The 26,247-nt window shown below is 56.6% G+C and overlaps 1 protein-coding gene across 5 annotated transcripts in view; it reads right to left on the bottom strand.

Annotated features, from left to right (window-relative positions):
- Positions 1 to 26,247, bottom strand: part of HDAC4 (histone deacetylase 4) — a 296,637-nt gene that overhangs the window by 53,317 nt on the left and 217,073 nt on the right. For 3 of the 5 annotated variants that reach the window (XM_027538100.1, XM_027538101.1, XM_027538099.1), the window contains exons 8-14: positions 19,734 to 19,865; positions 15,720 to 15,832; positions 12,292 to 12,408; positions 11,999 to 12,197; positions 5,901 to 6,139; positions 5,456 to 5,554; positions 934 to 1,191 (exon numbers count right to left, since the gene is read on the bottom strand). In XM_027538100.1, coding sequence (XP_027393901.1) covers positions 934 to 1,191; positions 5,456 to 5,554; positions 5,901 to 6,139; positions 11,999 to 12,197; positions 12,292 to 12,408; positions 15,720 to 15,832; positions 19,734 to 19,865 — 1,157 coding nt within the window. The remainder of the gene's footprint in view (positions 1 to 933; positions 1,192 to 5,455; positions 5,555 to 5,900; positions 6,140 to 11,998; positions 12,198 to 12,291; positions 12,409 to 15,719; positions 15,833 to 19,733; positions 19,866 to 26,247) is intronic. The other 2 variants (XM_027538103.1, XM_027538102.1) reach the window with 1 other exon arrangement.

The following is a 26,247-nucleotide window of genomic DNA, read 5'->3' on the forward strand; positions in this document are numbered from 1 at the left end:
AGGACTAGCAAAAGTGACCGCCAGCCACCTGTGGCCCTGCCTTTAAATGCGGAGCCACGGAGAAGGCTGGCCTGCTACCCAAGAGAGGCTCCCGGGAAACGGAGGCGCTGAGCTGAGCCTGGGTGTCACCTCCCACCCTGGTCCCAGGGGCACTGGGGGAGGCACCCCCTGGGCTGTCGGGGGAGGAGTCGTCTGCCTGGGCGGCCAGCACCGGGCCCACGGGGAGGGTTGGGTGAGCCAGGGCCCCACATCCCAGGTGCTGAGCTCCACAATGAAGGACACCGTTAGATCTTAGAGTCCACCCCTCGGACGCCCTGGCCCAGCTTCTCAGAAACAACACGGGGTTTTGACTCGCTAGCTGACTGTCCCAGTGTTTTCTCGTCCCAGCCATATTACTCTTCACTGTAAGTTAATGAATCATTATCGGGTATATTCATCAGTCTCTTAGGAGTCTGTTAGCTGTGTGTCAGTGCCAGGGAACCTCACTGGCTCTGGGTGTCCAGACCAGGCTGCTTTTCTGGATCTGTCAGGCTGGTCACTAGTGTCTTCTTGGCCCCAAAAGTCCTGGCTTCTGACCAGACGCTGCAAACCTTCTTGATCAATGATTAAGTCAGCCTCCCTCTTCCCCTTCTATGCTGAATCCACCAGCATTCAGATTTGGGTTAATCTGCAGCCTTTGGGCCTGAAGGGGAACCATCCCTAGGGAGTCTGGGGCTTGTTCAGCTGAGAAGCAGGTGCATAAATACACACAGTGGACAGAGGGCCAGTGTCTCTGCGGGTGATGCCTGCAAAGCAAGGCTCACATCACATCTGCCTCCTGTATCAACAGGGAAAGCTAGGGGCCTGGATCGGCAGGTTTGGAGAACGACGCCCTTGGACTTGCTCTAGGGGCCCTGCTCACCCCCTGCTGCCCGCTCCCTGCTCTGTGGGTACCTGTCTGAAGAGCAGCTCCTGCTCTGTGGGCGGCCGCTGGCCGGGCTCCGCCTCCCTCGGGGGCTCCGTCTCCTCGTCATCACTCTCGATGGGCTCCTGCTTCACCTGCACCCCGGCCAGCGAGTGGGTCTCCTTCTGCCCTGGGAGCCGGTCCAGGAAGGGCTCCTCCAGGAGCGCCTGGTGCTCCCGCAGCTCCTCCTCTGTCTCCTCGGGGTGGCTCTCGGGCTGCCGGGCCGGCTCGCTGGGTTTGGGGATCATCTGTAACACAGGGGTACCGGGTGGAGCGTGGCGGGACGGGGGTGAGGGAGGTGCTGGGACAGGAAGGGTGTGGTCACAGAGCCCACGTCTCGGGATCAGCGGGGCTGACCTGGGCTGAGGCAGGACACACACAGAGCCCACGTCTCGGGATCAGAGGGTCTGACCATCCACGGACGCTGTTACCCTGGGCTGAGGCAGGACACACACACAGACAGACAGACACAGACAGACACAGAGCCCCCGTCTCAGGAACAATGGGGCTGATCCTCCGAGGATGTTGTCACTCTTGGCTGAGGCAGGGGACACGCAGACACACACACGCAGACATGCACACACACGCCAGGCACTGTACACACACACACACGCACACACGCAGACATGCACACACACGCCAGGCACTGTACACACACACACACGCACACACACAGACACACACAGGCAGACATGCACACACACGCCAGGCACTGTACACACACACACACACACACACACACACACACACACACACACACACACACACACACACACACACACTGGCACTGTCCGTGGTGCTGAGATAAAACACAGCCTAGCGTGGTACCTTGGAGAAGGTGATGGCACCCCACTCCAGTACTCTTGCCTGGAAAATCCCATGGACGGATGAGCCTGGTAGGCTGCAGTCCATGGGGTCGCTAAGAGTCGGACACGACTGAGGGACTTCACTTTCACTTTTCTCTTTCATGCATTGGAGAAGGAAATGGCAACCCACTCCAGTACTCTTGCCTGGAAACTCCCATGGACGGATGAGCCTGGTAGGCTGCAGTCCATGGGGTCGCTAAGAGTTGGACACGACTGAGTGACTTCACTTTTACTTTTCACTTTCATGCACTGGAGAAGGAAACAGCAACCCACTCCAGTGTTCTTGCCTGGAGAATCCCAGGGACGGGGAAGCCTGGTGGGCTGCTGTCTATGGGGTCGCACAGTCGGACATGACTAAAGCGACTTAGCAGCAGCAGCAGCAACGTGGTACCTGCTGTCACGTGCCTGTCTGCCAGGCCCAGTGAATCGCAATGCGGTCACTCACCACAATCGCGAGGTGTTGGCCCACGTCCGTACCTGGGTGTGAAGTGGGACCGGGGTGGGTGTACCCTCCTTCCTTCTCAGTCACCCCACCCGCCACCCCAGCAGCTCACACCCAGGCACCACGGGGACAGGCGGCCTCTGAGTCCACTCACCTATGCCGCTGGCCCTGAGCCCGCAGCCGGCACACCATGCCCCCTCCCTGCTGAACTTCCACACACAAGAGCCCCGCCCTGGCAGGAAGGATGGATCCTTCCCCACGTCCTGACTGTTTCTAGAAGGAAAGCAAGGGCTTCCGAGAAGCCTTAAGTTTTGGTCCTGAGCACTTGTGTTTTAAAAAGTCCTTATGGAGCCACCTGCTCCCTGACCCACACCTGGACGAGCGCAGCCTGGCCCCTGAGGGGAGGACTGGGGACGCCTGTGCTAGGGCTGGGCTGCATTTGTGGTAGCTGGCCGGGGTCAGCTGTACCGCGGGCCCCAGGGCCAGGCCCCAGAGGAGGACAGACCCACTGACACCCTCCGGAACAGCTGGCTTGCTCTGCCGAGTGAGCAGTTTCCACTGGGCTAGGGGCTTGTTCTAGTGACCGTCCCCTGAGCTGCTGTGCTAAGCTCTGCAAAGGAAGCACGCTGTGAAAGGCACGCCCCAGCCTCTCTACATCCGCCCCAAGGCACCATCTCCTGAGGAAGTTTCAATCCAGCCAGAACACGGAGGACGCTGCTCCGTGAGCAGGTCCGAGCCCAGCGGAAGGTGAGGGGCGTGAGTGGGGACACAGCCGCGGGGTGGGCAGGGGGCAGACAGGCTCCGAACCATTTCGAGTGAACAATCCTCCAACCTTACATCTGGTGATTTGACTGACTTCTCACAGTGGTTCATCCAAAAAAGTGTTCTGAACATCTGTCTTTGAAGATTTGGGGATCTGTCCATCTCATCTGCTTCCCACATACCTGCAGCCAGTAAGGCCCCCCTCTGAGCTTTGTGCCTGGACAGAGTCCACTGAGGGTGAGACCACCAGTACCCCCAGATCGGGCTGGGGGCAGGAGGACCCATCTCCACCAGCAGAGGGCGCTGGGTCTCTCCCAGGCCCCCCAGGTCCACAGGGGCCTGTAAACCTCAGCAGGTGGCATCAGGAGTCTAAGCTTTACGGTCCGCGGGGTCAAAGTGCTCGCGTTTCTGTCATCCCTCAACGTTTGGTGCAGAGCCCAACAGGTAACAGGCTGGGGTTGATGGGGAGGGTTGATGGGAGGTTTGGGGAGCACAGGGCCTGGGAAGGTGGCTGGGGGACAGACTGGTGAGTAGATGTCACAGCAGAGTGACGGGGAGGGAACAAGGATGCGGGAGAGTGGGAGAAGGCAAGGCCCCTGTGATGTGCTCCAGGGTGAGGCTGTGAGAGAAGAGGCTGTGGGCACTGGGTGGGGGTCAGGGAAGAGGACACGGGGACGGGGCATGGACAGCGGGGGGGACATGGGGACGGGAGCCCCCAGCACCACAGACTTAAGCCTCCAGATGATGGTCTGGGAGGCAGGTGCTGTCTCAGAGCGGGAGGCAAGCTCCTCTCTGCTGTGGGAAGATCCCAAAGAGTCAGGCTGAGAACGGGTGGGGTCAGGTGACTGCCTGCAGAGAAATGACCCTTTGGGGGCTCAGCGGGGAGGGGGCGGAAGGTCAGCAGAGGGGCTGGTCCAGGCACACCAGGGTACCCCAGGGATTCCAGGCCAGGTGCCTGAGGACACCTGCATGGAGGAAGGTCGGGGCGGGAGGGGCATGGGACCCGGGCCTGCCGCAGAGAGGCTGAGACCCAAACTCTGGGAGATCTGCAAGGGGCTGTCCTGGGAAGGGGGATCCGAGCAAGGGGTAGGGCGATGGGCCAGGGCTGGAGGTGATGGTTAGGAAGAAGGCAGACAGGAAACGGAGGTGGGAAGCATGGATGCTCCAGGCTAGGCTTGCGGAGCCGGGGTGGCCGAGAGCCTGGGAGGGCACGCGGACAGAGGGAGCAGGAGAGAGGCTCACCCAGGGGACAGAAAGGGGGCGGGCGGGGCCCCCCTAGGGGACTTGGAGAAGCCGTGTCTGATCCTGGAGGAGCTGGGGCTGCCCCAGGCCCTGCCAGGAGGTCAGCTCTGAGTGGGCACGCATGACCTTGGGAACGATCGCGGTGACCCAGCAGCAAACGGCACACGCAGACCTGCTCTGTCTCCCCAAGGCCTTCTGGACCTCACGAGCACCCTCTCACCAACTAAACGAGAACGGAGGTAACTGCATGTTTGGAACAACAAGCTTCTAAAAGCCAGACTGGAGTTCAGGGCCCAAACCAAACTGGTGAGCAGTCCAGCGTTCAAGATTACTGGACACGCTCACCATTAGATGCCCAAACAAATGGGACCCAGAGCTCATGTTCACAATTGAGCTGAGGAGCAGTAACACACGCGAGGAATGGCTGAGACCCTGGTGCACTCCAGCCAGGGCCTCGGGCCTTGGCTCAGGAGCCTTCAGGCCATGGGCACGAAAGACAGAGGGCAGAAATGTCAGTGCTGGCAGTGCTGGGTACGACTGTCAGCTCCCTGCACCCTCCGGGAGATCAGTGTATAAACACTTCAATCAACTGTCGCTGGTGACAGCAAACCAATCACGGAGTGAAATCCAGAGAGATCAGACAGCGTCTGTCTCTCTGTTGGAGAACACACCACACGTGAACAGGTGTTCCTGTCTTTCTAGTCTCCTACCCTATCACTCAGAGAACGACATAACACAATTAAGAAGACAGTCGGCATCAGAAAGGTGACACAGAGTGCCTTTGACACTTTGGCATCCATCTTGCCTACCTTAAAGGTGCCTTTCTTGCCCCGTGGGGCTTCATTCAGCCACCCACCCACCCCTGACCCCGCCCTGTGCCCTCTGGTAGGGGAGCCTGCCAGGCAGAGGGGCTCTGGGGCAGGGGTGCTGAGCCCGTGTCCAAGCGCTTGGGCGGGCAGTAGGGCCTGGTCTGGGGCAGCTTGCTGTTTGTTCAGGGCCCCCAGTTCTCCCAGGACAGAAGCTGCCGGGCAACGTGATGGCTCTGAGTTTAACCTTTAGAGGAACCGCTGGACAGCTTTCCAGAGTAGTTCATCTCATTCTCTATCAGAAAAGGGCTTTGCTTCCAATGTCAGCATTTGGAACCAGTTATTTGAAACTGCTGCTCTTGCTTCAATAACCAGCAGGGAGGGCCACACTGACCTTGGTGCCGCTTGCTGCTGAAAGCAGGTCGGGAGTGATCATCCAGATGTTGGATTGAGGGACGCAGACCTCTGGGCAGGAGCCCTTTGGCCGAGGTTGCTGCAATGGGCAGGCAGAGCGCCAGTGTCCAGGGGCCTGGAACCTGTGTTTCGGGGGCCCCGTGCCTCTGCTGGGCACTCTCTACTGGGGACTCTCTGCTGCGAGTTTGCTTAAGAGGATAAGTCCCCTTAAGAAACCCCAGAGACCCCTGAGGGGCAAGGAGAATAAGCCACCCAGGGACACTGATGCTTCGGGAACATAGCCCACCCCACTCCTGCCTCCTTTATGCCACCAATGGGACAAGCTGCTCACTGCCTGTGTCACCGGCCCCGCCCGCAGCCCCAGCCCCGCCCCGACGTGTTCCAGGCTCCGCCCCCACGACTCCTGGCCCCGCCCCGCGCCTCACCTTGTTGAGGTGCAGCTGCGGCTGCTGGAAGTGCTGCTTGTGCTTCTCCAGGAACTGCTGGTGCTGCTGCTGGATGACCAGGTGCTGCAGCGCCTGCGTGCTCTGGGGCAGCGGCGCCGACTGCGTGCGGCCCAGCGGGCGGTGCTGCCGCAGCTTGTGCACCGAGGGCGCCACTCGCTCCGCCCCTACCAGGGGCTGCGCGTGCAGGGGCAGCGCGCCCAGGCCTGCAAGGTAGCGGTCTGGAGAGAGCACGGGGAGGGGAGGAACAGAAGGGAGGCACGAGGCCTGGTGAGTCTGTGACGGAGGCCGGCCGCCACCGCCTCCCAGAAGCCCGCCAGGCCTGCTCCAGCACGCTGACCACCCGAAGCCTGGACTTAGGGGCAGCGGCCAGTCATCTGGTCCCCCCATACTCAGGTCCAGGTCGTAAGTGGGCAGCCCCAGCACAGACGCCCTCAGAGGGGCCTGGCTGAGGAAGGGGCCAGGGTCTGGTGGCTCCAGAATGTTCTGGAAGACCAGCGAGTGGGCGCCTCCCTGACAGCCTCAGAAACCCGGGTGTGAGGAAGACACCTGCCCTTATGAACCAAACCATTTTAAGGGTCTCAAGATGCCGATTTTATACACAAAGAGGGCATCAACACTTGAAAAAAATTCTGATGCATGTTGTCAAAATCTCTGCAAATTTCTGGGAAAGGCTGTCACCTGCTGCCCAGGAGAAGGGCAGCTCAGCCACACCGTGTCTGGGCTGTGTTTAAGTTAAGAATCTGTGTGGACATAAGAGGGTAGGTTTGACTCTGTTTGAATCTTGCTTCAGAATGCGACCTCCTTATGTGAACCAGCAGGTGGAACGTCCTCCTTCTACATTCCTTTCGACCAGTAGTACTTTTTCTTTTACAAATTGTGGGTTTAGACAGTGAGTTGGTGATGGACAGGGAGGCCTGGCATGCTGCGATTCACGGGGTTGCAAAGAGTCGGACATGACTGAGCAACTGAATTGACTGACTGACTGACCATTTTCCCTGGTACCATAGGCAAAAGGGTGTAACAGACCCTTCCCAGGCCACCTGAGTATCTGTCCTCTGGCACCAGAGCTGATCACTCAAGCTGCCTGTGACCCCAGATCAGGGCATCTGACCAGGAAAAACCACGAGTGGACAGACCACGCCAGCTCTCAGCTGCCCAGTGCTGACTCCTGGGAGGGGCTGTGTTGCCATGTTTAGTCAAACCCAAGCCCCCTCCAGCGGGTACTGACTGTCAGTCTTTTCCTAGTCCCTTCCTGGAGGTTATTTCTGTATTAAAATTTTTACTTTATGTACAAATAGAAAAAAAGGTTCAACTCTAGCAAAATTGTCCCTCGCTACCTTTTCAAAAAGTTAATCAGTCACAGTTCCCTGAACCACCATCACTTTTTATCCAACCCAAACAGTTTCCTGGAAAGATAAGTTATCTTAAACCTTATTATCTGCTTGGCTAGCAAACTAAAGTGAATAACTCGAAAGGTAGAACCAATTCTGTCCTGGGTTTTCTATCAATAGAAAAGTTAAAAACAAACAAAAACACAGCATCAGCGTAGAGAAGGTCTTCCAGAATTCATCCGTTGTTGGTCTGGTGGCTCAGACAGTAAAGAGTCTGCCTGCAACGCAGGAGACCCAGGTTCAATCCCTGGGTCGGGAAGATCCCCTGGAGAAGGAAATGGCAACACACTCCAGTAATCTTGCCTGGAGAATCCCATGGATGGAGGAGCCTGGTGGGCTACAGTCCCTGGGGTCGCAAGGAGTCAGACACAACTGAGCAACTTCACTTTCACTTTCTTTCACTTGGTCTGGGTATCATGGGGGATTAAATCATTTCACCAGCTTCCCAGGGGGCACTAGTGGTAAAGAACCCTCCTGCCAGTGCAGGAGACGTAAGAGACGTGGGTTCAATCCCTGAGTTGCGAAGATCCCCTGGAGGAGGGCATGGCAACCTACTCCAGTATTCTTGCCTGGAGAATCCCATGGACAGAGGAGCCTGGTGGCTACAGTCCATGAGCTGGCATAGAGTCGAACAAGACTGTGAAAGTCACTGAGTCTATGTAGTCCATGGAATTCTCCAGGGCAGAACACTGCAGTGGGGAGCCTTTCCCTTCTCCAGGGGATCTTCCCAATCCAGGGATCAAACCCAGGTCTCCCACATTGCAGGTGGATTCTTTACCAGCTGAGCCACCAGGGAAGCCCAAGAATACTGGAGTGGGTAGCCTATCCCTTCTCCAGCAGATCTTCCTGACCCAGGACTCGAACCAGGGTCTCCTGCCTTGCAGGCGGATTCTTTACCAGCTGATAGACCAGGGAAGCCCTAAGTGACTCAGCACGCAAATCGTTTCATGGAGGGAAGAAGGATGTCAGCCACTGGATGCTGGACTCATGGGGTTAAAAGTCCACTTAGTTACTGAAAGGCGCCCTCTCAGAAGACATCACTTATTTTTAAAGCTTCCTGGGCCCCCAAGAATGAGGGTGTCACAGGTGGCGGGGCTGCAGAGCCCTGCGCTGGGCCACTGGGCTGGCCATGCATCGTATCCGCAGGGAAGCGTCTCTCGGTTTTAGAGGAAACACTTAATTCCAGAGATCCAGTGTCTGCTGTGACCCAGGTTAGGGAACCAGGACCCCAAGTGAGCTGGAAAGGCGGGGACTGTGGGTACTTCAGGGACCTCTCCCTGCAACTGGGGCTCCAGCTGCTTGATGCTGGCCCAGAAGCCCGCCTTGGCCAGGATGACACCACCTTGAGGATACAGGCCTCTGTCCCCGCAGGGTGCGGGTGGCTGGCGGTGAGAGGCCTGACTTCCAGGGGACACCAGGGGAGCCCGTGTCTACATGGAGCCCCGGCTGTTCAGGCTAGACTCCGGTCTGGTTCCGCTCCCTCCCCTCCCCTCTCACCTCCATCCCCTTCACCCCAAATTAGGCTCTAGTGCTTCCAGGGGTGGGGGTAAAGCTGCGGGGCCCCCACACTCGAGGACAGCGTCGTGATCAGCACTCCTTAAAACTGGACATCTGACCTGCCAGGAGAAAGACCCCACACCTGGTCCAGTGTGGACTTAGGCCACACTTGAGTTCAGAAGTTTCTGGTTCAGGACTGGAAGATGACCCCTCAGACCATTCACAGGAGCTTTTGATGGTAACTGGAAACTGGTTGGTTTTTGGAATGTGCTGTGAAACTTCCAAGCACAAGGGCCCAGTACATTAGGATCCAATTCTGTCCCAGTGACCAGCTGGCCTGCAGAGGCTGGCTAGACAGCAGGCCCTGGCAGCCTGCGGCTGCCCTCATCCAGTCCAAGTGAAGGGACCTGAGGGTGGCCGGTGCCGAGCGGCTCCTCCCGGGGACAGGGCAGGCCAGCCTGTCCTCAGAGGTCCTCTCTGGTGCAGGAGGTGAAGAGGACAACGGGACGGGAGCTCCTGGTGAGCACCCAGCCCTTCCGTGGACACCTGGGCTGAAGGTTCCCTTCACCTGCACTAACAGCGAGCGGATCTGCAAACAAAGGTGCCACACAGATGCCCCCCCAGGTGTGGGGGTTAAAGAAGAAGAGCAGTTGGAAAGCAAATCGCCCTGTGTTCTGGGCCTGGTTCTGCAGCGCCGGCCTTGGCACTGGGGATCCTGCTCAGTCCACGTGGATTCTCACGTGGAATCCACGTGAGACAGGTGATTCCTGTGGCCTGAGCCCTTACACACCCACTGCCCATCTTAAAGCGTCTTTAAAGCTGGGGAGTCTTTAAAGCACCTTGACCAGCTGCTCAGAGCTCAACCTGGGGACTCTCTGGGGCTCTTTTCAGGAGAAGACTGGAGCACAGAATCACCGGCTGTCAGGAGCCTCCTGCAGTGGCGAGGACCCAGGCTGTGGAAACCACTCTGAGCGGGCACCACGTGGAATTCACACCCGCATGCCCGCTCCCCAATGGACCCGGGCTGGCTGCTCCTCCCGCATGGTCAGCCTTTGTGGAATGACGTGGCCCTAGCTCTGACACCGTCTATCTGTCCACAGTGACCACCAGCAAGCAGGCAGGTCTGTGGGCCTTGGGAGCCTCAGAGAACCTACCAGAAGCCAGCCTGCAGCGCGAGCCTGACTCTTCCTGACATGGCTCAGACACCGCCTGGCACCAGGTGCCACCGCAGAGGTATCTGCCGTGACCCTTCCGGCATCAGACGCTGAGGGGGTGCTGGGAGGGGCTGTGCAAGGTATCTCGGTGTCTGTGCTCTGGGGGACAGAGGTGTGCAGAGAAACTGCCCGTGCTGGGTGCCCGGGAGGCCCCCGAGCTGGGCCTGACACGGAGGAAGGGCCCTGAGGCCGGGCGTGCAGAAGGCGACGTGGGCCTCGTCAGTGCTGAGGAAGCCTGCACCCTGAGCGCAGCGTGGGTCGGGGGCTGTGCGCTGGGCCGGAGCCATCTGACTGCGCTCCCCGTGCTGGTGCAATGGTCCCCGTTCCTACCACGCCTCAGCCAGTGGCCACATGAGAACGTGGCGAGTCACACATGGGATGGAGAAGCCACACCTGGCCTCCGCTTTTAACTGTCGCTGTCTGGGGGAGGGACGGTGGCAGGGGTTGTTGGGGAGTTTGGGATGGACGATACGCACTGCTGGGTTTAAAATGGGGAACTAACAGACCTGTTGTGCAGCACACGAACCCTGCTCCGTGTGGTGTGGCAGCCTGGATGGGAGGCGGGTTTGAGGGAGCACGGATATGTGTGTGTGAGTGGCTGGGTCTCCACTGCTCACCTGAAACTGTCACCGTATTGTTTGTTAACAATGAAAGTGAGATTTTCACTATGAAAGTGGCTATGAAAGTGAAAGCCTTAGTTGCTCAGTCGAGTCTGACTCTGCGACCCTATGGACGGCAGCCCGCCAGGCTCCTCTGTCCATGGGATTTTTCTAAGCAAGAACACTGGAGTGGGTTGCCATTCCCTTCTCCAGGGGAATCTCCCTGACCCATGGGTTAAATCTGAGTCTCCCGCATTGCAGGCAGACGTTTTACTGTCTGAGCCACCAGGGAAGTATTGTTTGTTAATTGGCTATACCCTAATACAAAATAAAAAGTAAAAAGAGAAGAAAGAAAAGTGAAAAACCCACAACTTCCAGTGTCAATGTGAATGGTCACAGCTCTGGACCTGGGGAGGGCTTCCTGGAGTGTCCACAGGAGTATAAGGTGACCCCAGGGAGGCCCGGGAACAGGGAGGGGGGCAGGGAAGGGCCCACAGGACGCTGGGAAGGACAGACAGGCCGGCTGGGAAGTGAGGGAGAGAGCAAGGGCGAATGCTGAGAACGATAAAACCAAATGTCACCAGCAGAGCAACCAACAGCTGAGGAGGACTCCCCTGCTGATACTGATACTGGGGGCTCTGTTGGCCCTCCTAAAACCTGGGGAGGAAGCCGAAGACCCAGCTGGATGGCCTGGACCTGGGAGGTCAGCTCTGCAGCAGGGCCCCCTCGTTTCACAGCGAACCCTGAGCACTCTGTCACTTGGAAAGTAACACCTTTACACTGCTGTTGCTATGCAAATTTTATAGCAAATATGTGTGTGTGTGTGTGAGAGTCGCTCAATGATGTCTGACTCTTTGTGACCCCATGGACTGTAGCCCACCAGGCTCCTCTGTCCATGGGATTCTCCAGGCAATAATTCTGGAGTGGGCTGCTATGCCCTCCTCCAGGGGATCTTCCCCACCCAGGGATTAAACCTGGTCTCCTGCATTGCAGGCAGAATCTTTGCAGGCAACCATCTGAGCCACCAGGAAAGCCCTAATTTTTTTTCTAAACATAACCACCCATTAGATGGGGCACATTTAAAAAAATAAAACATTACTGCTGATAGGAATCTGCTGCCCAGCAGGGCCAGCTCTGTGCTCCATCACACTCTGAGCACCCAAAGGGCAGACACATCAGGGGGCTGGCAACCTGCTCTTGGGAAATCAACCAGAAGGTGTGTCTGACGCTCTGGCTTCCACGCCCCTGGCTCTGTGAGTGGACGTGGTCTCTGCGGCCACAGCCTGGCGTGGGAGGGCTTGGGTGCAGGAGTTCTCGGGGACAGGTTACCCGCTCTCCCCCGGGGAGCCCAGGACGGCCCGACGCGGCCCGCTCACCTGTGACGAGGGGCGTCTGCGTGGGCGGCTGCTCCAGGAGGACCACATGCTGCAAGAGGGAGCCCGGGGCTGCCCCCGCGTCCCGCTCCAGAGGCGCTGCGCCCAGGTAGGGGGCGAGGTGGGTACCAGGGAAGAGGGAGATGCGCTGCTGCAGGGCGGGGAGGGCCAGTCTCTCGGCCTCCTGCTGGCCGGCCGCCCCCTGGACAGACAGACACAGCCAGGTGCCCGGGTCAGGGGCCTGGGGGGGGCTGCCCTGCACCACCGCCTCACAGACCCCGGGGGCGCCCACTTACCGTGGAGGGGCCGGTGGCGGGCAGCCCCAGTGTGATGTTGGGCAGGGATGGTGACGTGTAGAGGGGCAGCGGACCCACCGAGCCCTCTCGTGCCACGAGTCTGTGTGCCAGGCTGGTCTGCAGACAGAGTACACAGGCGTCACGGAGGCTGCACGGCCAGGCCTGAGCGGCCTGTGCCACAGGAAGCAATGAGAGAAAACCCTCCAGGGGAGGCTGAGGTCCAGTCTGAGGTCCCCGGGACGGAGGCGCATGAACAAGGACAGCTCGGAGGCAGACACGGCATCGCAAAGCCGTCAACTCTGACTCACGACCCGGCCCTCTCTTGTCTGCTCCTGTTCAATCCACACAACACTGTAAAACTGTCAGAATAAACCTAGGATAATACACTTAAACATGTAGTCTCAGGGTCGGGAACGTCCTTCCAAAGGTTATGTGAGAGGTAGGAACCAGAGAGGGAGATGCTGATTAGAGAAAAATGCCTTCACATAAAAGGCAGATATCAGCGATGCCAAGGTTGGCAACCATAGTACAGACAAAGGCCACATATAAAGAGCACGCAAACTAAACAGTGAGTGAGAAGTGACAAAGAAGAGCCAGGATGGAGAAGAAACTCATGTGAAAAAAAAAATCAGCAGTGATCTAAATAAAAAAAACATTTAAAAACCTACACAATTGGCAAAGATATTTTAGAATGACAACAACATCTTGACCCAGAGAAACATAACCATACTGCTGGGTGGGCCATAATCAGCCTGCTCCTTCTACAGGACACTTTGGCCATCCACGTCAAAAGTCTTAAAAACAGACCTAGCCTTTGATCTTAAACCCCACTCCACTCGCAGGACATACTCTCGGGAGAGGAAGCTGGAGACAGAAGGACTTGACCACAGCAGCGTTCACAGGGCCCTACAGCCGGTCAGAGGGTAAAGCCACGAGGCGTGTTCACACACAGGACACGGCCCTCCACGGGGACACTCAGGTCGGAAAAATTCTGTTGATGATTGGAACCTTATTTATCGTGTGTGCTTAAGTGCCAGTCTCCGAGGGCTTGAATTACTGTCCTATTTCATGTCGTTCTGCCTCTAGAATGAAGGTTCCTGGCAGAGAGGACACTGTCGTATTCACACCGTCCCCTCAGTAGTAGAGAACGGCACTAACAATGGACTCACAACCGGTTTTCTCCCAGCTCTTCTCACAAAGGAGCGTATCATTAAGGCTGAGAAACATTTTGCCTGCTTTAAGATTTCACTGGCACGGTTAGAAAGAATATGAGCTGAAAGTCACTGTGAACAAGGGCGGGCTGCAGCCCCTGGCCGGTAAGTGCCCCTCGGTCCATCAGAGGACGGAGCGATGACCACCCCAGGGCGTGTGTGCTGGAGTCCCGTGCCAGGCAGCGGTCCCTGGGCGGCTTCCTCGTGTCACACGCACGGTGTCAGTGGAAACTCACACACACTTGTGCTCCAAGGGCACCGTAGGAAGGGCCCCTGGGGAGGGAGGTTAGTGTGGCTCTCCTAGTGAAGGCTGCAGCCACTTTACTCTGTTCACATAGTAAATGGTACAGGAATGACTAAAGGGCGACTTTAAAAGTAGCCCTTTTTCTGGTTTTAAAAAAATCAGCAAGCTCTGATTTAGAGAAAGTGACTGAGCTTGCCAAGGAAAGCATGATTCCACTGTATTATCATTGTCCAGGAACAGAACAAGCGAACACTGAGTGCTTGAAAGTTGTCATTTCCTCTTTATAACCAAGGCTTTTTTCTAAAAAAACAAACAAACCAAACCTACTTTACTTTTAGAAATCAAGCAGCCTTCTGGGAACTGTCTGATGTGCTCACTGGTCTGCGTTTCCAGTGCTGGCCATCTACACTTGCCCTATGGCATGCCCCTCAGCTGTCCAGGAAGGCCGGGGCCAGGGCAGCACCCCCACTGACGTCCCCAGATCCCACCTGGCTTTCAGCATCGCATGAAGCTCCCTCCCTGGGGCGAGGCTGTCCAGGGTTGGGGAGCCCTGCTGCCCCCGTGTAAGGACGATGCTGAGCGTCCCTCGGTCCAGCAGGGAAAGCCAGTGGCCCACCTCCTGCGTGAGGACCCCTCGCCGCCCCTGGACCAGAGGAGGAGGAGGAGTGGCCAGCCCTGGCCTTGAGCTTACAGAGGCACTGAGGGAACTGTCCAGGCCTAACCAGACTGAAACCAACGAAGGACATCCAACTGTGACCACATTTTCAAGGGCTAGCCTTGTGATTACTGTAAATATCTAACATAAAACACGTGAACTGCAATCTTTGTTTCTTACAAATCCTTTGACACCTTCTATTAATTTCCAGTACTTTAATTTACATGAAAATGCAATTTGTAAAAATCAACATGCCCCTTAAACCGGCATTCACTCAAATAAGGCATCTCTATGGTAGAAACCATTAGGTGAGTGACTACCCACTGAAACAAAACCAGGATCTGGGAGCACGACTGACAAGCCACATGCAGCCTTTACAGCTCATTCCAGGAAGCAACTTCTAGGCCAAGTTCTAAGGCTGCTAACAGGTAGATCTCAGCTATGACCTCAGCCTCACAGAGAAGGATTGCTAAAACTCTTAATCTAAACAAGTCTTTAAACAGGGAGGCTGAAATGCACAGGTAATAAAGATGTACAAGGAAAAGAATAAAGGGGGATTAACAAGCAAGAAGCAGCAGCATAAAATCAACTCAGTATCTAAAAATCTGCTTTTTATCTTAAGTGTCTAAAGACTGAAAATGGAGTGGACACGTGGGCCTGTGTACTCCAACCAAAGCCTTTCAGCCCTCTGGCGGGGCAGGACTCATTTCCAAACATTTAAGGAAGAGAGCAAATTACCGTGTTTGACAAATGACAGCCTCCTGTAAGTTGGAAGGAACTTAGAAAAAAAAAAAAAACCTCACAAGAACCTCCTAGTCAGGAGCACCATCCAAGCAGGAAGCACACGGCACAGCCGGCTCAGTCCCGGGAAGCGGGGTGTGCAGCTGGCTCCCCTTCCGGCCAGCACCCGCCCACCCCAGTCGAGTGGAAACTGGCCCTGTGCAGGGGCCACAGGGCTGGCACAAGGCAAGCGCTCCAGACACTTGTGGCATGAGCCAGAGGAGCAAAGTGAATAAGGAGGAAAATGAAAGCATGGAGTGAAGGCTCCGGAACATCGCCCTGACCCAGGTCTGGTCAAGGGTGTGGCCTCCCGCCAGCCCTGAGGTCCCCCCCTGGCTGGAACAGCCCCCGGGAGGGTTCTCCAGGAGCCACCTCTCAACCTGCAGCATAGCTGGGGTCTGACCGGCAGAGGTGAGGGGCACCGCCCCCCGTGGTCTGAGGCTCAGAGTTCCTGAGATGCCTCGGAGATGCTGCTCCGATGGTCAAGACGGAAGGGCGGCTGGACACCGCCCTGCGGACGAGCGCACTGCACACTGACCTCGGCCGGGATGCTGGGGACGGCGGGCGCGATCCCGTTCTCCGTGCTCACGTTCCCGGAGCTGTTGTTGGGTGAGCTGGGCGCGGAGCCTGGGGCACTGCTGCACGCCGAGTCTAGGAGGGAGAGACACTCGTGAGCCTGACCCGGGTCCCAGCGAGGACCCCGAGGTGTGAGCTGGGCTGGCCTCCCGCTGTGGCGGCCCTCTGTTCTGAGCTGGCCGACTGTGGAAAGGACGGGACCACGGTTCCCACCAGGGGCCATGGAGCTAATTCCCTGTTTCTGGCTGTGCTGTCAACTCGAGACCTTCACAAACCTGTGACCCCAGACGCGCCCCTGGAACCTTCTGAGCTGAACACATACTGTCAATTTTACTCCTCTTTGGTAAATGATCATAAACGCTAGAAAAACAAGCCCTGAATGATCGTTAATACTGTAACAACAAGAGACGAGAAAGCACAGAGGCCAAATGCCTGTGAGCAGTGGAAGGTCAAGTACGCTGTGCTCATACGCAGCCTCCTCTGCCAACATCTGCTCTGAGCCAGTCCTCGAGTTTTTTAGACTTCCTGGGAAACGCTCAGCTGGTGGCCTCTGTGACTGACCAGGTTACCTGACAACACATCCCGGACAGTCTCCAAGCAGCTGTGATGGCCTGTGTGGCTCCATCTCGCCCACCGTGGCCGGGGCTGAGGATGGAGCGTGTCCCACCCCGGTCCCCCCACCCTCACTGCTGAAGGAGCCACTACTGTTGTGTGTGCAAACACGCGACGGGAAGCCCCTCTGACTCTCTACGGTAACAGGAAGGTGTGTCTTGCGTTTTTGAGTTCTCGTCTGGCTCAATGGTGTCGAACACTGGCACCTCCAGGTACAGCCTCTCAGATGGAACCAGCCTGAACTGTCTGCCTTTCCCTCCCGAGTGTCTGCTTCCCTGGTAGCTCAGTTGGTAAAGAATCTGCCTGCAATGCAGGAGACCCCAGTTCAATTCCTGAGTCAGGAAGATCCTCTGGAGAAGGGCTAGGCTACCCACTCCAGTGTTCGTGGGCTTCCCTCGTGGCTCAGCTGGTAAAGAATCTGCCCGCAACGTGGGAGACCTGGGTTCGCTCCATGGGTTGGGAAGATCCCCTGGAGAAAGGAAAGGCTACCCACTCCAGTATTCTGGCCTGGAGAATTCTACGGACTGTATAGTCCATGTGGTCGCAAAGAGTCGGACATGACTGAGCGACTTTCACTTCACTGCCTGCCCCAAGTGCACTGACCGCAGGACCTCTGATGACTTAACATTCTACCCTGACCTGGACTTGCAGGCATGCGGAGGGGGAGCCTGGTCCATCTCCCAAAGCTGGACCCCAAAGGGGCTCAACAGGCATCTTCCAGGGCAGATCTTCTCTGCGCCCCCCTCCCCCCTGACACTGAGGCCCGGCCCAGGAGCGTGAGCCCATAGAGCTGCCAGTGGGGCCCAGAGGACTCTGAGACTTGGTTCCAGCTGAAGTCGGGGCAACAGTGAGGAGGCTGAGGGTGCCATGTGGATGGATGGCAGTGCCCACTCCCACAGGCCCAGCTCTCATGGAGAAGGAGACCCAATCCCAAGGGTAACATGCACGACCCCCTCCACCCAGGGGACCGTGAGCACTCGAATCCTTGCCACCGAGCAGCCGTCCCCCTGGGAACACCCTGGCAGCAAGTGGCTCTGTCCACTTGAGGCCCCCCGGGACCCCCTCATCTCCCCCGTGCACAGATGGTGAACCCAGGCCCTGGTTCCCTACCCACCGGATCCAGAGCCTGGTCTCCACCAGGTTAAGTCGTGTTCACACATGCCTCCCTGAACGGGGGCAGCTGGGAAGGCCACCTGGGCTGGCAGGTGTCACAGGTCACATGTAAAGACAGGGCTGGCTCCCCCACCCCACCCCACCCCACCACAGCCATGCCCCTGCCTGGGCGCCCTCCCTGCTGTTAGCCTGCCCCCGGCTGCACAGAACCTCCCCTCCGGCCCTCCTTTAAACAGGCCCGTCCCAGCACCGTGGGCAGGTAAACCCTCCAGAGCGTGTGGGAAGCCAGGCCATCTTTTGGGGGCAATAGAAATTATATGTGATCTCTCCAACCTTTCACCCATCTTCAGCTCAACAGTGTTTGGACTACTTTTTCACTCTACTTCAAGGTATCTGGTCTAAGAAAGTAAATATGAATGCATAATCACCATGGTATCATTTGCACCCACACGGTGGAATATCATTAAAGGCGCAAGAGTGTTGTGACTAATATCGAGTGAAAAAGGAATCGAGTGTACACAGGGTACGTGCCAGACCCGCACAGAAAGGACTGGAAGGAAATACACTCAGAGGCTAACGGCATTCCTCTGGACAGGGTCAGAGGGGCCCTTCTCTTGTCTGCTCGCCCTGCCAGGCACAGCTCCGATGAGCGACGAGGCACACGCGGTGTGACGTGGCCACGCCCCTGACCCGTCCCATGAGCGTCCGAGGGCCGCCACTGGCCGCGCCCTCACCGCCGTCCCTCCTGGCCTCCCGTTACAGGCCAGAGGAGCCGCGTCTGGGACGCCGTGGCCCTCTCCTCCCAGGACCCCAGGGGAGGGGACCCCACCCTGCCCAGAGCGCCTTATTTTCCCGTCTTCTGGAAAGCCAGCTCTGCTCAGAGCATTTTCCCCGCCCCAGCCCCCCGGGCTGTGCTGGACCGGAAACCCACCCCCATCTCCGAGCCGCCTGCGCCCATCCGCCGAACTTCCCCTGGCCCAGGGGCCCCGCCACCCGCCTTTCCTGCTTCCCGCACGGCGCCCTCTCCCGGTGATGCTGCCCAGCTCCCAGCAGGCGCCGCAGGCCGTGTGCTCCCAGCCCCAGTGTGGCGCCCTGGTCTCTGGAGTCAGAGAGGAAGCTGCTGGGAGGCGAGGACGCAGCTCATCATTGCAGCGCCCAGCCTGGTCCTGACCTCACAGGCGGAGCCGCTGCCCCCCGAAGAGACTAGGCCTCGGTGGGGGGGGGGGGGGGGGGGGGCACACGCGCCCTGCCTCTCGCGAGGCCCGAGTCTGCACGGAACCCACGGTGAGGGGGGCCTGGTCTCTCTACCAGAACCACCGGGCCCCAGGCCCGTGGCCTCAGACCCGGCTCCAGGCAGGCTTCACCCTGGCCGCAGGGCAGGGCTGAGGGCGCTCAGCTCACCCCAGACCCCGTGCTCAGAACTAAGGGTGCGGGCGGTGGGGGTGGGGTTAGGGGGACCGGCCCCTCCCACGGCGCCCAGGAGCCCCTCTTTCCTGGGGGGCGGCCCCGAGAGCCGCGGGTCTCCATCAAACCCTGTCCTTGGTGCACACGAGCCCTCCCGCCTGTTTCCAGGCCACCTGGGCAACCCCTCTGTGCTGTGATTCCAGGAACGGGGGCTGCGCACCCTGTGCACGAGGGGTGCGCCCTCCGGAGGCGGGGTGCCCCTCGAGAGCAGGGCGTGCCCTTCTGACCGCACAGCCCCAGGAAGTGGGCTGTGTCCTCGGGACCACCAGGAAGGGCCTCGGCCTGGGGCCCGGTGGTTCTGGTAGAGAGTGTGGGTGTGCTTCCGCGCGCTGGCCACTAGGTGGGGGCCGAGAGCAGCGCGTGGACCCGGGCGAGGAGACTTCCAAGCTCCCGCCTCCTTCCCAGGAAGACTCTGCCGTTTAATGGGCAGGGGCAGGTAAGAGATCTGGGCTCACCACCCACAGGGCGGGAGCTGTTAAACAGCTCCAGAGAACCCTCCACTTAGAATCCCTGATCGTCTCCCGGGATGTCCAGGGGCCTGACTGCTCTCAGCTGCCCTGCGGGTCCAGGCTGGGGGCTGGACATGCTGCCCAGGAACAGGGCTCTGAGCGCCTCTGGGGGCCACTTGGGGCCCTCGGACTCAGTCCTGGGGGCTGGCACCGCCCTCGGGACTCGATGGCGGGGGAGATGGATGCGGAGAGATGCAGGTTTCCCTGCTAAAGGGAGAGCGTGCAGGCTGGCCTCTCTGAGACGGGCAGGTAGGCGGTGGGGTTTACACTCAAAGTACCTGTGACATCCAAGGGACGCTTTTTCAGAGCCGTGACCACTGGCCCATCTTTCCTGCGTAGCAGGGGGCTGCTCCGTCTCTCAGCCACTTTCTGCTTTAGCCTGGAGCGTAATTTCAGGTTGGGTTCAGAAGCTGCAGGAAAAGGAGACGTCATTACCGGCAGGCAGACACAGCTGGGGTCAAGGTGACTGGGGGTGCTTTACCACGACTTCTACATTACACACGTCCTCACTCACCGGCAAATCAAAAATTCCCCCCCGGAGTGACGGCCCAGGCCGGCTGCCCACTCGGATCCCAGCCGCTGAGAGGTGCTAAGGCCAACCCACCTGATGAGAGGGTTAGCCACCTGCCTGCAGGTGAGGCCCGTTCCCCTCCGTGTCGCCTGACCCCCCAGCACAGGTGCTCCGGTTGCTTTTGGTAACAGCCTTGCTTGTGCGAATGGAGCCCTTTGCACACCTGCAGTGCTCTGGCCTCTGCACCCGGAGCCCAGACCACACCCTGGACCAATCCAGTCCCACGTCAGCGTGGCTGCCTTGGGAAGGGGGCATCCTCACTCAGCGGGGCCCTCCCTGTGGCCTCTGGACACCTGAGTCTTAGCCCCCCAGGCTGGCAGCTTGGGAGCCCGCGGCGGCGGTGAGCTCACCACCAGACTTCTGCCTTCGGAGGCTTTATGAGTTCATTCAAGCTTCCGTTACTTGTGGATCTGCTAACTGGCGAGTTTCTTTTACCTCTTGTTTTTGTTTGTAATCAGCAGCCCTGCTGGTTTTAATCTTTCTGGAACAGGAAGTTTGCAGCTCTCTAGAGCAACAAGCAACAGGATCAGAATTCCCCTCAGAGTTGGAAGTAAGCTGGCTGGGGTTATAAGAATGAGGCTGCGCGTGCGTCTCACGGCCACTGCGACTCCATCCTCTGGGGAGCCTGGGGGCAGGGTCGGGGGTCCTGGCAGTGGGGTGACCCTGGGGGGCGCTGGGAGGTAAAGGCGGGTCCTGTGAGGAGGGAGGAGCAGCCCGCCTGAAGGGTGCTTCCCAGAGAAATGAGGTGTGAGGTGCGAGCAAGGTGGCAGCCTCGCCAGATGCGCAGCCTGCTCTGGAGACCCCGATCCCAAGGGAGACACTCTCTGCTCTGCAGAGTTTGTCTGGACGGCCAGGTTCCCCAGCAGGACGTTTGTGTCCAAAGAGGAAAAGGACCCGGTAACGGAACAGCCATCCCTGCCGGCGAGAGGACCCGTTTCTGTGTTTTTTAATATTTAATACTGTTTTCACATTTTTGAGAACTGGAGCTTCACGTTTCACTTATTTCTGTTTCTACGCTGAGCTTCTTACTTTATCATTATTTGAAAAGAAAAAAAAACCCCAGCTCCACCCGCTAGATTAACAGGCACAACCCCTCTCCCCGTAAGATGTCAGCTGAGCCTGCACGAGGTTGCTACAGCCACGTGTCCGTCCTGGGGAGGAATCTGCCCGAGACCCAGGGAGGACAGCGCGGCCCTGGAGTGGGGGAGCGCGTGGCCCCCGCCCCAGTGTAGCGGGGCCCTGTCGGCGGCACCGAGGTTTGTCTGTGAGCAACACTGCCTGGTCCTGACGGGGGCGTCCCAGAAGGTCTCAGAGCTTCGGGGCCCAAGGGTCAGCCTTGTGAGCAGGGTCAGGCTCTGGTCATTTGCAGGCTAAGACAAGGGCCTGAGAGCCCCGAAGGAAGGTGACTCTGGACCTAGCCACACTATCCATCACTCGGGGGCCAGGATAAAGGCATCTGCCAGCAGGCAAGGACTCCAGAGAGTCACATTCCACACACAGTTTCTCAGAAACCTCGGAGGAGCTGGACAACCACGACGGAGGAGGAGATGAGACACGGGAGCAGGTGGAGTCCAGGGAAGAGGCCGGGCCTCCCCGGGAGGCCGTGAACGGCAGTCAGGGCCCAGAGCAGAGCCTCTGCACCGCCTGCCCTGGAGGACAGCCTCCTCCGTCTGCCAAATCGTGGGGCTGAATTAAAAGCAGGGACAAGCAGACACCTGGAGCCGAGCTGATATTTTATAATAACTCCAAATGGAATACAACTTTAAAAAATTGTCCACTTGAAAGCTATATAATATTGTACATCAACTATCCTTCAATTTAAAAAACATAGGCAGACAGAAAACTCAGCAAATGAAACAAACCATCAACTTCAGGATAAAGGGCACTCACACACCAACAGGAATGCAGCCAAGGTCACGGGCGGTTTGTGTGTCCTTTCTGTGCACTGTCCTCATGATTCAGGGCCGGGTGGGTGGGGCCAGCTGCTCCCGGAGGCAGCCTTGTGGGGCTCTGTGACTCATGGACATTTACTTACTCTGATAACAATAAAAAGAGAGCTCTAGAAAGACAAGGGCTTCCCTGGTGGCTCAGCTGGTAAAGGATCCGCCTGCAATGCGGGAGACCTGGGTTTGATCCCTGGGTTGGGAAGATCCCCTGGAGAAGGGTAAGGCTACCCACTCCAGTGTTCTGGCCTGGAGAATTCCATGGACTGTATAGTCTCTGGGGTTGCAAAGATTCGGACATGACTGAGCGACTTTTCTTCTTTTCTAGAAAGACAGAGGACAGGCTGGAATACAATTTTTGGTAGCATACGTGACAGACGCAGGATGGATATTAGCACGTAAAGCAACAAGAAAAAAAAACCGGCCGAGAGAAAAGCGTATGGGGGAGCTGCCACTGAACACCGACATTAGGGACCGTCCCTGCTGGTGTGGCGGCAGATGCTGGGCACAGGGGGCGCACGAGGAAGGCACAGCCTGGCCAGTATGCACGCTGCCAGGCACAGGGGCACGGGCCACGCTGGGCCCCAGGAGAGGCCCAGCGGCTCCGCGACGCAGCGCTCAGGTTTCTCCCGAGCAGGGCGATGGGCCGTAACAGACATGTACATCCCTGACGGGGACGGAACTGCTCTTTGAAAAGGCAGAGAGGTCACGGCTTCGGCACCCATCAGGCTGGCTGGGGTGACCCGGGGAGGCGTCGCGTGAGTGAAGGGGGACGAGGGCCTCTCACGAGTGGCGGGTACAGCACTGCAAGCTGGGCTTTGTCGGCTCTGCACACGCTTTCTAACTCAGGAGTCGATCCTGCAGAAAGAGTGACTGTAGGCCCCCACATCTGAGGGCAGAACTAAACGCTAGAGAGCAGTTACCACCGCTACAACATTTGTAAATTGAGATAATGTAGGAAAGGTGTTGACCTTATGTGTTGAAATGGAGTGGTACCCCAGATATAACAGTAACTGAAAAGTGAAGCTACAGCGAAAGTGCAAAGCACGTGTTTTCTTGACAAAGAGACAGTCCACGGGCATCACTCGTGCACAGACACACATAACCCCCACACGCCGGCATAGACCACGTCTGCGCTGTAGGCACCAAACCAGACACAGGAGCTGCTTCCAGAGGTCACACACAGGATGCATACATCTGACCTATGTTTTAACTTGTCGGAATTCAGACTCAAGTTGAAGAAAGTAGGGAAAACCGCTAGACCATTCAGGTATGACCTAATTCAAATCCCTTATGATTATACAGTGGAAGTGACAAATAGATTCAAGGGATTAGATCTGATAGACAGAGTGCCTGAAGAACTCTGGACGGAGGTTTGTGAGATTGTACAGGAGGCAGTGATCAAGATCATCCCAAGAAAAAGACATGCAAAAAGGCAAAATGGTTGTCAGAGGAGGCCTTACAAATAGCGGAGAAAAGAAGATGCAAAAGGCAAAGGAGAAAAGGAAAGATATACCCATTAAATGCAGAGTTCCAAAGAATAGCAAGGAGAAATAAGAAAGCCTTCCTCACTGATCAATGCAAAGAAATAGAGGAAAACAATATAATGACAAAGACTAGAGATCTCTTCAAGAAAATCAGAGATACCAAGGGAACACTTCACAAAGATGGGCTCAATAAAGGACAGAAATGGTAGGGACCTAACAGAAGCAGAAGATATTAAGAAGAGGTGGCAAGAACACAGAGAAGAAATACACAAAAAAGATCTTCACGACCAAGATAATCACAATGGTGTGATCACTCACCTAGAGCCAGACATCCTGGAATGTGAAGTCAAGTGGGCCTTAGGAAGCATCACAACAAACAAAGCTAGTGGAGGTGATGGCATTCCAGTTGAGCTATTTCAAATCCTGAAAGATGATGCTGTGAAAGAGCTGCACTCAATATGCCAGCAAATTTGAAAAACTCAGCAGTGGCCACAGGACTGGAAAAGGTCAGTTTTCATTCCAATCCCAAAGAAAGGCAATGCCAAAGAATGTTCAAACTACCACACAATTGCACTCATCTCACACGCTAGTAAAGTAATGCTCAAAATTCTCCAAGCCAGGCTTCAGCAATATGTGAACGGTGAACTTCCAGATGTTCAAGCTGGATTTAGAAAAGGTAGAGGAACCAAAGATCAAATTGCCAATATCTGCTGGATCATCAAAAAAGCAAGAGAGTTCCAGAAAAACATCTACTTCTGCTTTATTTACTATGCCAAAGACTTTGAATGTGTGGATCACAACAAACTGGAAAATTCTTCAAGAGATGGGAATACCAGACCACCTGACCTGCCTCCTGAGAAATCTGCATGCAGGTCAGGAAGCAACAGTTAGAACTGGACATGGAACAACAGACTGGTTCCAAATTGGGAAAAGGAGTACGTCAAGGCTGTATATTGTCACCCTGCTTATTTAACTTCTATGCAGAGTACATCATGAGAAACGCTGGACTAGAAGAAACACAAGCTGGAATCAAGATTTCCGGGAGAAATATCAATAACCTCAGATATGCAGATGACACCACCCTTATGGCAGAAAGTGAAAAAGAACTATAGAGCTTCTTGATGAAAGTGAAAGAGGAGAGTGAAAAAGTTGGCTTAAAATTCAACATTCAGAAAACTCAGATCATGGCATCAGGTCCCATCACTTCATGGGAAATAGATGTGGAAACAGTGTAAACAGTGAGAGATGTTATTTTCTTGAGCTCCAAAATCACTGCAGATGGTGACTGCAGCCATGAAATTAAAAGATGCTTGGTCCTTGGGAGAAAAGTTATGACCAACCTAGATAGCATATTAAAAAGCAGAGACATTACTTTGCCACCAAAGGTCCATCTAGTCAAGGCTATGGTTTTTCCAGTGGTCATGTATGAATGTAAGAATTGAACTATAAAGAAAGCTGAGTGCCAAAGAATTGATGCTTTTGAACTGTGGTGTTGGAGAAGACTCTTGAGAGTCCCTTGGACTGCAAGGAGATCCAACCAGTCCATCCGAAAGGAAATCAACCCTGAATAGTCATTGGAAGGACTGATGCTGACGCTGAAGCTCCAGTACTTTGGCCACCTGATGCGAAGAACCGAATGTGGAAAAAGACCCTGATGCTGGGAAAGATTGATGGCAGGAGGAGAAGGGGACGACAGAGCATGAGATAGTTGGATGGCATCACTGACTCGATGGACATGAGTTTGAGTAAGCTCCGGGATTTGGTGATGGACAGGGAGGCCTGGTGTGCTGCAGTCCATAGGGTTGCAAAGAGTCGGACACGACTGAGCGACTGAACCGAACTAATGCCTTCCTTTTGTGATTTTTTAATTAAAAAAAAAAAAAAAAGGCACTCTCCATGGTGTTTACGACTGGCGTTTGCACCAATCGTTTCGATAGCGTATTTCAGGCGGCCGCCAAGCTCAGGTGCGAACAGGGCACATCTGGTCAAGATAAGACCAGGTCTCACTGGGCACTTCTCATGTGAAGAGGAGTCCAAGTTTGATGGACATCAACATGTGAAGTGAGGTCCTTTTCCACATAGACACTGCCTAGTATTAATATTAACCACACGCGTCATCTCTGGAATTTTCTTTGGTAAAGCACACCAAAGCCTTTATGAAAACCCTCTGAACATATTCACACCCACTTTGCAACAAGCACAAAGTTGAGGGAAGACAGTAGTACACAAAAGCCCCCTGAGGGCTGGAAGCTTGGGCCGGCACGGCTGGAACTGCGGGTCAACCCCTTTCACCCCGCCCAGAAAGCTAAGTGCCTTATCCCATGCCAGGGCCACAGGGCCTCTACTCCGACCGCCCCCCCAGCCCTGCCCAGAGCCACATGAAGCACACCCAGGCATAGCGGTGTGCAGTGCGGGCCATGCCCACAGCTGCCCAGGCTAGCAGGCTGCCCCCGGTCCACAAACCACATCAGAACCAGATGGACCGCGAGGTGACCCGCCCTTCCCAGACTGCAGAGAGGCGTGCCATGTGCGTCCCTGGTAACCTCGAGCCACGCTACTCACAGCTAAGATGAGTAGGAACGGGACGACTGCAGGGCGAGCTGTGCACACTCACTGACGTGTCACGGGGCCTCAGTGATCGGATACCCCGGCTCTCCGCCGGACACCGCCCACCATCTCAGCCCAGGCAGGCCCTCCCTGGTGGCGGGGGCTGCGGAGGGGGACCCTGAGGCCCAGAGGCAGCCATCAGGCCAGGGCTTCTGAGCAAACCTGATGGGGGGCCTTGGTCCTC

Source organism: Bos indicus x Bos taurus, chromosome 3, assembly GCF_003369695.1.
Source record: "Bos indicus x Bos taurus breed Angus x Brahman F1 hybrid chromosome 3, Bos_hybrid_MaternalHap_v2.0, whole genome shotgun sequence".
NCBI lineage: Eukaryota > Metazoa > Chordata > Mammalia > Artiodactyla > Bovidae > Bos > Bos indicus x Bos taurus.